Source organism: Cyanistes caeruleus, chromosome 11 (genome assembly GCF_971803275.1).
Source record: "Cyanistes caeruleus chromosome 11, bCyaCae1.hap1.1, whole genome shotgun sequence".
NCBI lineage: Eukaryota > Metazoa > Chordata > Aves > Passeriformes > Paridae > Cyanistes > Cyanistes caeruleus.
Genome location: NC_141711.1, coordinates 18,048,112 through 18,060,137, shown reverse-complemented (window position 1 = coordinate 18,060,137; position 12,026 = coordinate 18,048,112). Strand labels below are relative to the sequence as shown.

Here is a 12,026-nt window from a genome sequence, read left to right as displayed (position 1 = left end):
ACACACACTCTGGGCAAGTTCAGAGATGCGTCTCTCAAGTCAAACGTAAAGACCCAAAATCACAAAGAAGGATTTCTGAACAAGTTTGAAAAATAACTTAAAAATATATACTACAAACAAATCCAGCTGTCCAAACAGCTTTGCCATCCCTGGACTCCAGTTTGTCTTAAAAATCAGCATATTTTACCAACCCTGAGTCCGTGAGCAGCAGGGGAGATGCAATTCCAGTGCTTAAAATCCAGCAATTCCCATGGGTGAGCCCAGAGCAGAGCCAGGCACAGGGATCCATGCCCACCATCGCCTTTCCCTGCTAACACAGCTATCCCAGACACTTCCAGCTTTACCTGAGCAACATTAGACACGATCCCAACCTCCAATGAACTTCTCCAATCCTTAAAAAATCTTTGAAAACAGCCACAGTTTTTCCAGCTGCTCCCCAGTGAATCAGAGCACTTACCAAGCATCATGTGCTGGGGTGGCTGTCACCAAAGCCCTGCCCATGCCAGTGTCTCAGCCCTGCTCAGGGCAGCTCCAGGGTGGATAAATCCCTGTGTTCCCAGCGTTTTGGGCTGCAGAAGCTTCACCCGAGGCTGTTCTGCTGGCTGGCACCGAGAGAGGGGAATTCACACCCGGGCCGCAGCAACAGGCGGCCTCTGCCAGCTGCTGCAGGAAAAGGGGAAAAAGAGGCCCACGAAGGGGCCAGCGCTGCCTGCACTCACTTCCAGCCTGCAGAGCCTTCAGGAATGCTGCCAAAAGCATTACTGTACCTCCAAGGCAAGGATCACAGACGGTTCTCACTCCCTTTGGCAGAACCCGAGCGCTGCCTTGAAATGGAAGCTGCAGAGGAGAGTTTCACTCGCACAAAGAACAACCGCCCCTTTTCTTCACACAAACACAGTGCATTGCTTAACAGCAAACTTCCATTTCTGCAGCCTAATTCCGGGATGATTTGAGCATTTTCAGCATCTTTAGAATGCTTCTTTTCCAGACATCTTTTACTGTTTTTATTCACTAAGTCTGAAAGAGGGGAGCTGCTTTTGTTAAAGACTTTTTAACCCACTGATACAGAGTATCTGCTCCACATGCTGAGCATCATTTCCTGCAAAAGGATCTACTTGCACACGTTAATTCTGTTACTGTGAGTGGGAAAACTAGAATTTATAGTGGTATTTCAAAATAAGATTATACACATCCAAGGGAAAAAGTCCTAAAAAGTTCATTATTCAGAAATTTTAAAGCAATACAAATTCACTAAAAAACCAAACAAAACTCCCAACAAAACCTGAAAGCAGCAGCAATTTGCTGAGTGCCAGCCAATTATATGAACTATTCATAACATGAAAAAAATACTCCAAGCAATACCCCAATACCCTCTTGAATGACTGTTATCTAAATATATAACCTTATTCCATCCCACTTTATCAGCTTTGTGCTTCCAAGTTCCTTTTCCTTTTCTGGCTCAGTACTCCATCCCAAAACTTGCAGAGATCCTTGTTTTTTGCAGGAATCACTCCTACCATAGAACCAGGTATGGTTTCCTGAGAAACACAATGAATACCCTCACTCAAAGGAAAGACCTTTAAGTCTAAACCATTGAAAAAACACTAAAAAGAAATGGGATAATCTCACATATAAACAAACACAAGTCAGGCTTTCTGTACTTATCCTCACCAAAACAGGATTTTCAGAGATAAACCTTGGGCCAGTTACTTGTAAATGGAATCAACCAGGAGAACAGATTTCACAGGAGAAGAAAGAAATCAGTAACAAGCTGTGAAATGCATAAAGGAGTGTCCCATTACAGCCTGCACCAAGCACAAATATTCAGATACAGATGAATTTCCCTTCCTGAAGCCTTAATATTCACAAGTATGAAAGAATGCAAGAGAACCGCATGATGTAAGACCTCTGTCCAAAGCCAAACCCACGAAACTCAAATCTAAATCTAATGTACAGTAAAATCAATTAACACAATCTCAGATCCTACTCATTTTTCTCACAGGATTCTTTTTTAATGTTTGGCCATCTTTGCTCCAACACTCTCAGGATGGTTTTAGAAAACAGCACCAGTTGCTTTATAACAGAAAACTCAGGGATTTATTAAATTAAAAGTTCTGTCACTGCTGGAACATGTGTACAAACACAATGCAGAAACAATGACAAAGTTACCTCGCTGCAGTAGGTACAGACTGCAGGTTACCTGCAATTCACTTTTTTTAAAAAGGGGAAAAATGACTCATTAATCTCTCTGTTCCCTACTACTGCTGCCTTGCTCAGCTCCAAACATATTCCAACTCCAAACCTACCCCAACTCCTATGTTTAGGGTATCTTTTGCCTGGTGGATGGCTCATTCTAATTTTTTATCATTTTTTGAAGAGCCTTTATCTAAAGGCATTCCTAAGACACAAAGAACAAAAATTTAAATTATAATAAATACCCAGGAAACTTCTGAAATGGTAACTGATGTCATTAATTCTGCTGAGGTAGCTTTAACATAATTTAGCCTGTAAAGAAAATTTTTAAATCATGAATGGGTCAAAAAATGGAGCTAGAACAAGAGAAAGCTCCAGATTTCAGTGTTACCACAACAACAAGTGTCTAGATATAAATAAATATTGCAGCAATCCTAAAAAGTTTCCTAAAAGGCACAGTGATTTCTGGAGAATAAACATAACTCTTTTCTATATCTTCAATGTTTTGTTTAACTCTTACTAGGTGGGAACCAGCAGCTGAGCTCCCATCAGATCCAACTTTTCAAGGATTGAGGACAAAACGTTTCCAGCCTCGCACCAATCCCATCAGTCCAAGAGGAGAAACTTTGATCCTCTAACCTGCACCAGGGCATCTCTGGCCTCTTTGTCCCAATTCCTGCCTAGGAGCAGAGCAGTTCTTGGAAAGGAGATGGGACAAGTAACCAAGTCTTTGGGATTTATCTGATCCAGCCATCTCTCCAGAACTCTCTCTTCAAAGAACAACAGTAGCTCCAGTTGCCTCTGGAAAACCCTGCACCACACGCTAGAAAAATGCTGCATGGGAGAATTATTTCTGCCAGCTGTGAAGGAGGTGAGTGTTTGGGCAGCTGAGAAAGGCCCTGCAGAGGATGTGGTCTGTCCTTTAGATTGCTGCTACTGCACTTTGGAGAGCATTTGTTTGGATGGCAGTTTCAGCAAAACTGCAAAACTCAGACACATCAAAGCGTGCCAGGAACTCCATCCTACAGCTGCCAGTCCAGCCCACAACTCAGGTTTCCTTTCTAGCTCCAAAGCTCTGCAGAGGCCACCACAGTGCCTGGGTGTTTTGAGGTACCTGAGGCAGTCAAAGCTGGTGAAGCAGAGGGAGTGGAGCAAGGCAGGATACTGGAGGCACTGGGATGAACAGGATGGGATCCAGAACAGCAAATCACTGCTGAAAGGGAAACTAAAACTATCCTTGCAGAACTCTGAGCTGCTTCAAGTGCTTAAGGCACTTTGGATGATTGGAGGGGAGAACTTCCAGGAGAGCAAATGACAAAAACACGAGGTAAAAGAGACACTCCAAATTTCGAACAAGCAGAAGGAAAATCTGAGTGTAGGGAAAGAGCAGGGAGGCTTTCATGGAAGCATGTCTAAGGTCAGAGGGACAGAGTCTGGGAGAGGATTCATTTGTACCCACTGCAGTGCCCACCTAAACACCTCTGGCACACATTTCCTCCTGCACTCTACCCACCCACCAGAGGGGTCATGTGCAGCTTTTATAATTCCCTTTGAAGTCAAACTTGGCACATGCAACGAGCCTTTTATACCCAGTCAGTGGAAAATACTGTAAAAACTATTTATGATCACCCAGAGAACGCCCCAGGCCAGTGTCAGGGGAAAGGCTGCACATCAAATGCAGGAGTGGGTCATGTCCCAGGGCACAAAATCAGCCACGGGCACTCAGCACTGCCAGGGCACTTCAGGCTGTCCTGCAGGCTCTGGGAAAACCTGCTGGTGTTCAAACTCAGTGGTGAAACCTGGCAGGAATGTTAAAGGAAATACAAAATGCCAGCTGTATTCTCTTAGAGGATTCACTGGGTTGTTTTTTACAATATTTTTTTTTTAATTTGGAAAAAGTAGTTTTGATCATCACCCAATGGCTGTCATGGAACTGTTTTTGTAAAAGTCAGTACCAGCTTAAATCAATCCATGAACCCCAAATTCTCACAAGTCTGTGAGATTTTCCCTAGTTCCACCACCTAAAACACTGCATCAGGTTGAACTTTACAGCAGAGGAGCAGATGAATAATTTTCTTCAAACAGATGACAGGGGAAGTAAAAGATATCAACAGCAGGAGCATGGTTTATTTGGTAAGAGCTTTAACAACACAAACCAGCCTCTGAAAATAAGGTCACAGTCCTGGAATTAACTGTGCCAAACCATCAGAAGAAAATGGGACTACACACCCTTCCCTTCCAGCTTCACTGGGTCTAATGAGAAAGAAGGAAAAAAGCCTGGGATCCTTAAAACTTGGAAATTATGTACACACTGTAACACTAGCTGAGGTGAAGCAGGAAAAGTTGAGAAATGACAATAATTCACTTCCAGACATTTCAAAAATTCTCAAAAAAACCCCAGGCTCCTTAAGCCTTTAGACCAAGAGCAGTGTTTAAACAACTGGTTTTAAGAAATTAGACTTTTTTCACAGGCTGTTTTAAAGAAGGAATAAATATTTCATTAAAAGTTTATTGAAACTGTTTGTAATTGCTAATAAAATCTGAATTACCAAAAACTCTAGAAGCACTATAAAACCAGTAACAGCTTCATTGTATATTGCACAACTATTCAGACCAATACAGTAAAATATTTCCTTGAAAAGCTGGTAACCAAATAGACCCCAGCAGCAGCAGGTGAGTGTTTAGAGGGCATTTCTGCAGCTCAGGCACCCCACACTCTGCAATTAAGTCTCCTTTCACAGCAGCTTCTGGTTTAGGGTTTTTTAATTAGAAAAGCAAATCACAAGCTAAAATGTTTGGGGATTTTGCTTTCTCCCTTTGGAAGGTATTGGTTTGTGAATTCTGACAGTTACTGATTAAAAACGTGACAAAAGTTTATGAAGCATCATTTGGGCAGCAGAACATCAGTCATGGCAGTGGTGTCAGTCATGTCCATATGGATCCATCCCCATGGATGCACCCACACCTCACACCACCACAGCTCTGGCTTCAATCCCTGCATGGGCCATTCACTGGAGGGCTGGACTTGACCATCCTTGGGGTCCTTTTCATCTCAGAATACTCTGTAACCCACCCACACAGGGTCCATCCACTTGGGGATTCACCCACCCAAGGATCCACCCACACGGGATCATCTCTGCAGAATTCCCACTGGGAAAGCGACCCATCACTGGGATCTCCATCACCAGCATTTGACCCCATCAAACCTTCCAGATCCCAATGGCAGCAAAGCCCTTTTATTCCCCTCCTCTTTCTCTAAGGATAAACCTCAAACTGCCCCAGCCCTGCACAGCCCAGCCTCGAGGCATCCCCCAGCCCTGTGGCTCAGGGATTCCCTGGGATCCCTCAGCCTCCTCCCCCAGATCACTGTTTGGGAATTGCAGCGGCCTGCCAGCACCTGGCAATGCTGCAGGAAGGAGTTAAACCTGCCAGGCTGTGCCTGCCATCCCACAGCATCTGCACCGCCAGCCTGGGGAACAAAACTACTGATTCAACTAGAAATTAATGTAAGGTTTTATTCCAAACCTTACCCTCACACAGTCATTGTCTATAGCAACAGTGTCCATAACATTCTCATTCTCAAGAGCACAACTTTCTAGTAAAATGCACATCTGTCAAACTGCAGGAAACATCTGGGAAAATGGTTAAATAGAAAGAAGTGAGATTAAACTTTTTGTTTCCATGGGATTGGATATACATCCAGAATGTGTTTGCAAAGGTTCTTTTCTTGCTTCTTTCTAAGATCTCAGGCTTTAAGACTGGTGCTGAATTTCACCTCATGCAGATTCACACAATGTAAAATTTTCCTTCTACCTTGGGGTAAAAATCCAACACCAGGGCTCGAGGGATTGCCCATTCATTTAAGAGTTGGACTCGATGATCCTTGTGGATCCTTTCCAGCTCAGAATATTCTGTGATTCTGTGGTTCCCATTCCATCCCTAAGTGCACAGGACCCCGATGCCTTCCCTAAGTGATCAAACCCCTCTGTGCAACACCAACACGGCTTTCCCCATCAAGAGGCACCTTGGAGCCTTGACACACCACAGAAGGGTCATGCTCCTCCACAAAAGATGGAAAATGAAAGTGGGAAAACACATTATCAAAGCAGAAATCGAGCTGGCTAACAAACCCCTTCTGTTTTCAAGTGGAGGAGACACCTGAGCTAACACTGCCTGGTTTTTCAAGTACCTCCACATCTACCCAAATTTTGACAGATAGGTCTTTTTGTGAAGTACTGATAATCTATCAATCAAATTGCTTTTAGCTCTGAAACTGTTCCTAACAAACCTTTCAGATGTGCTTCAACTGAAAGGGATTGGAGTGCTTTCTGAAATTCCCCCTTGGCTAAGAAATGCAGAACTCTGTGTTAAATATTAACTCAGATATGGTGGCTCTTTCAAGTCTGTCTCTGAAGGTTCAATTTAACATGTATTTCTTGAAAACAATTTAAATTTGTGCAGTGTGTGATCTCCATTAATAAATAAGAAAATGTCTGATTCACTTCATCATTCAAGCAACACAGACAAGAAAAGGGAAAAAAAAAAATCAGGAAAAGCAGTTTGAAACCTGCTCTGTGATCCTTTGTCCACTTAATCAAGAAGAGCCACATTGCCTCAGTTCCACTGAGGATTCAGCTCCAACAGGACTGCTTTGAGAGCCCCAAAATCCTCCAAGGGCACATTTGTGCCAAGGATGCTTCACTCAACAGATGAGAGACACACTTTGGGTGTTCTCAACTGTGCGCTGGAGTTTTTTTCCCCAACTCCAATTTGTCAAAATAAAATGACAGTGAAAACATATTTCTCAGTACCACATGAAGTTTGGAACCCAAAGAGGAGCAGTTGGAGCAAAAAGTCTCTGACAACTCCCAGGTTCTGCATCTTTTCAAGCCCTGCTGGAGCCACACTCCTCCACAACAGGGACCTGATTTTCTGCAGAACATTTCCACCCTGTGTTCTCAGCCAAGCTCAGCAGGAAGGTGACAAAAATCTCCCTCTAATGAGGAACTTTATTTATTCAATATTTAAATCTTAATCAAAATTTCTCACTTTGAGCAACTCTAAAACTCGCTGAAGATGCAGCTGAGCCTGCTCTGAGCAGGAGGTTGGATGAAATGGTCTCACCTAAATTATTCCACAGACTTCAAGCAACTTGTGACTTCTAAAAAGTTAAAGTGTAACTTTTAGCACACATTTTTTTAAAGGATGCCCCACTAATTTCTATCAGTGTCATTAAAGTGAGCAAATACCATTGGATATTCATGGTAAAACACTTGTGGTGTAAGGCAGCTTCAGGAGTGTTTTGGGTGGGATTGACATTATTCTTCAGTGTAAAAAAGCTGAAGACAGCCCAGAATTGGAAGAGTCTGAAACTACACATCATTTTACATTATACACATTAAAGTAACTTATTCATGTACAGACCTTTCATTACAAGAAAAAGCCAAATTATTTATCACACAAACCAAGAGACAATTATTCCCTCGACTTCACAGCTGCGAACATTTAGCCACGAGAAGATTTTTACACAGAAATTAATCGCCACCGCAATCCTAATGCCACCAACCAAACGGGAACAAGGGGAAAATCCTCCACGCACGAGCCCGCTCGTCCCAAACCCCAAACGCCGGCTTCCAGGCTGACGTACTCCGCACAAGGGAACAAAAATAATGGTCCCCGGCTGAATTCCAAAGCCGTTTCTTTGGAAGGGGCAGCGCTGTGCCCGCTGGCCGGGCTGGGGACTCTTAGGGCGGCGGGGCGGCCGGGACAAGGCAGCCTTTGTGTGCCCGAGGCTGCGGAACGGGAGGGAGGGGAGAGGGAACCAGAGACACAACACGGCAGGGAACGAGGGAGCCCTGCAGGGAGGCAAAGAACCCGGGAGGAGAGAGGGAGAGAGGAAGGAGGCTAGAAAAAGGGAGAGAAGAGAGCGGGAAGGAGCCTGGGAGAGAGCCAGGGAGGGAGAGAGAGCCAGGGAGAGAGCCAGGGAGGGAGGGAGGGAGACACGGAAGGAGAGAGGGAGCCGGGGAAGGAGGCAGAGAAGGAGGGGGCCCGGGAAGGAGCTCGAACAGGAGGCAGGGAAGGAGGGAGGGGGAAGGAGGGAGAGGGAAGGAGGGAGAGGGAAGGAGCTGGGCCAGGAGGGGCCCGGCCGGCAGCGCTGCCCCAAGCACTCCCGAAGGGCTCAGGATGGAGCCCCCCATCCCTGCAGCGCTCAGAACTTCCCTGTAATCCCAGCTGCCAATCACTGCTGCAAACCACGGTGCCTTTAGTGAATTCACGGGAAAACAAAGCCATGTTTCAAGCCTCTCCTCTCCATAGAGCAGCTCGAAGCCAAAAGCATCTTTCAGTTGAGCAAGACTCAACTTCAGTGAGTGCATTTCAAGTAAAACACCCGAGGGACACACCAGAAAGTGTGAAATTCAAATAAGGGAATTCCGTATTACCTGTCACTACATTTTAATTTGGAAGTACTTGTTCTTCGTTCATGTGTGTTCACAACTTCTATCACCCCAAAAACACAGAAGCTATAAAAGCATATGAAAGGGAAGCAGTGTCACATGTGGGGTTTTTTTGTTTTTAAATTAATCCACAAGCTCTCAAGTATATTATCCCAACGCTGACAATTCTCTCCTTTGAAAAGACACCTTTGATAAATTGTTCTTTGCATATTAATTCCACGACACGTTTGAGGATCCTGCTAGGCTTGCCAGGGCATTTGATTCACTCTGCTCCAGAGACTGCACTCCAATAGTTGTGTTTTTCCACAATAAAAGTAAACATACCCAAGTACAGCTCACAAATGATCCTTCAGGGAATTACACCTGAGCAGGGAATGTCTCAGAGCACTCCGTTTCCAAACAAAAGGCTGACGTAACTGGATTTCTAATAACACATCCAAAGCCTTTCAATGGATTCATTCCCACTGAAGCACAGCGGGGTGCTGCTACCTCAGAGCTGAGATCAAATTGCTAACGAAAAGGTTCCACCGTTTATAATGAACCAAACACACAATTCTTGGCCTGTTTAATTACATTTCCAGCCACAAGATGCTGGTGTTAAGAGAATGAATGCACAACTGCTTCACAGTTCTACCAGCACCATCACAGAGACCCAAATGCCTGAACAAGAGCTGCTGCTGGAGGTTATAAAGACTTCTGTCAGCTGTGCCCAGGTTTTGTATCATGACCACTTTCATCCTGTGTTTTCAGGGCACTTGGCCTTGAAAAATTCAAAATACACAGCCTCAAACTTATCTTTACAGTCCCAGTCACAGAAATCTGCTGTCACCACAGGGACCGTGCCACCTCATCTCCACACTCCACATCTCTCACACATTTGGATTTCTAAACTGAACACTGTCAGCCTTACACTTCTAGAACCTCCAAGTCACTTCAATGGCTGCCATTATCATGCTCCATGAAATCATTCTTTCCCCAGATCTACCGTGTTTTCTTTGGTGTGAACAAGCCAAGCTTACACAATACACTTCCCATCTCCCAACCAAAATTCTTAGGACAGATCCACAGGGTTTGAGTAATTCAATTCTACCATGAAATTAGAACGTCAGAATCAAAAAAAGGTGGAAAATATGAAAAACAGTCAAAAAAATAACTTCATTGGAGGCAACAGCAGGGAAATGAGAATAAATTTCAGAGAACGTTTGTGAACGTATCTGATATATCTGAAACACACAGAAATTCAGCTATTTCAGATGAATCATAAATGTTTGAGGTTTTGTACTAATGCGTTGAAAGCATATTTTTGTATCAAACTTACAAAATAAAGTAGAAAAAGAGACAGCCTCATGGATGCTATTTTAGATTATAATGCATCTGCAGCAGGTGGTTTAATTGAAACAGATTAAGTCACATGAACCCTGGGCAGAAAGCAGTGCTTTTTATTACAAGAAGAAAAGATGCATGTTTCATATACGAAAACACAGAAAGAATCTATTGAGAAAAACTATAAAAATGTACCACACTGGAAAATATTAGCCCTGACATATAGCTAAGGGATCACATGAAAGAACTGCCAGCATCTTTTAGTTTTGAACCTTGGTTGAACATAAGTCTGTTGGTTCAGACTTCATTATTTTTATGGCCTCCGCTATATAAAGTGTTATAATGTACGTAACTGCCAGCTGTGTTTTATTTCATCAGTAGAAAATGAGCCTTTAAAAAAAAAAACCTCACACTTTTCCCCCATAAAGTTACATAACATTTCAAAAATGCCATAAATCCCCTCAGTTGTGTCATGCATCCAGAAATGCAGCACACGGTTCTTTCCAATCACTCCTGGCCCCAGAGAAAGCCTATAAATAGTTAATTTTTTCAGGGAGAGGAGGAGGAGGTATGTTGTAAATGAGAAGCGAGCTTTTATTGTTTTGCATTACTTCAGCGCTGGATTCCTGATTTGTAACAAATTCCAAGGCTGCAGACTGCGGGCCCAGCCTGTGAGTAAGGCTGCGGTGATTTATGGGAGGATAAATCCCTCTGTCCACATCCCATGACTCTGGAATGCACGGAATGCCGGGGCTGCAGGAGCTGAGGCAGCAGCCACAGGAGCTCCATCCATCGCTTCCTGCAGGCAGGAATGACAGGAATTCTCCAGCAGTGCCAGCCAGGCTTGCATTCCCAGGACTGGCATCTGCTGATTGCCCAACACAGGCTCATCAAGGCCTTACCTGGCCGGCACATTCCACACCTGACTGTCAGAGCAGGAATGTTTAGCAACAACTGCCGCTTGCCCAGCTGTCAAGGCAGCCCAGAAGCAGCTGGCTCGGAGCTCCTGGCCTCGGAAAAATGCAAAGCACTTGTGTTCCTCCTCCTCCTCCTCCTGCTGCTGCCTCCCCACCCCCAGCCAGAGAGCCTCAGAATGGGGGGAAGTGAAAGGAGCACGTTCTAAAGAGCGAGGGAACAATACTGCAGAAATCGCAAGGTGAATACGTATGGCTTGCTATAAATAGTTAAGCTGAGCTAATTCCTGTTACTTCACTCTGCAGGAAAACAAAAGAAAACACGAAAATGCATCAAATCGTGGCGGCTCTTGTGCAGATCTCCCATACAAGCTGGAACAAAGGGAAAAAGCCGAGCACAAAGTTTGAGGCAGGACAGGATTTTAGCACGCAGCGTTCAGTTCCGTGCAGGGACAGACGCGAGGCACTTACAGATGCGGGTTGAACATGCGGCTCATTTTGGAGACGTGGTCGTTTTCACAGTCCAGCTCCTCGTCCCCTTGGTCCATGCTGAGCTTCCTCTTGCTGGGGCTGATGGGCGGCGGGCCCGTGCGGTGGTTGCTGAGCGCGGGGGATTGCAGGGGCTGCATTCGGGGCTCCCCTCTCAGCGCCGCTTCACCTGCCCGGGGACACACGACAGGGGTCACCACCACGGGGACCACAGCGACAACCGCCCCCCTCGGCAGCAAACCCCCCAAAATCCCCCGGTAACACCCCCCAGGAACATCTCCCAAACTGCACACGTGTGATGTGCTTGCAGGATGGCCACGGCATCCCAAACCACGCCATGCGCTGGAACAGGCGATGAGAGAAGGCAGCAGGAGAGGGATAGCTCACCCCGGCTGAGCCCAAAGGCTCAACTAACCCATCTCTGCAGCGGCTTTTTCACTGAATCCCCTCAGCTTTTTCACTCCCATTCCCCCTCAGCTTTTTCACTCTGATTCCCCCTCAGCTTTTTCACTCTGATTCCCCCTCAGCTTTTTCACTCTGATTCCCCCTCAGCTTTTTCACTCTGATTCCCCCTCAGCTTTTTCACTCTGATTCCCCCTCAGCTTTTTCACTCTGATTCCTCCTCAGCTTTTTCACTCTGATTCCCCCTCAG

At 45.1% G+C, this 12,026-nt stretch overlaps 1 protein-coding gene across 8 annotated transcripts in view; it reads right to left on the bottom strand.

Annotated features, from left to right (window-relative positions):
• Window positions 1–12,026, bottom strand: part of VGLL4 (vestigial like family member 4) — a 73,906-nt gene that overhangs the window by 11,864 nt on the left and 50,016 nt on the right. For 7 of the 8 annotated variants that reach the window (XM_086846893.1, XM_086846896.1, XM_086846899.1 and 4 more), the window contains one exon: window positions 11,357–11,543. In XM_086846893.1, the coding sequence (XP_086703019.1) occupies window positions 11,357–11,543 (187 nt within the window). Of the gene's footprint in view, window positions 1–11,356; window positions 12,012–12,026 lie in introns of all 8 variants that reach the window. The other variant, XM_086846900.1, reaches the window with a different exon arrangement.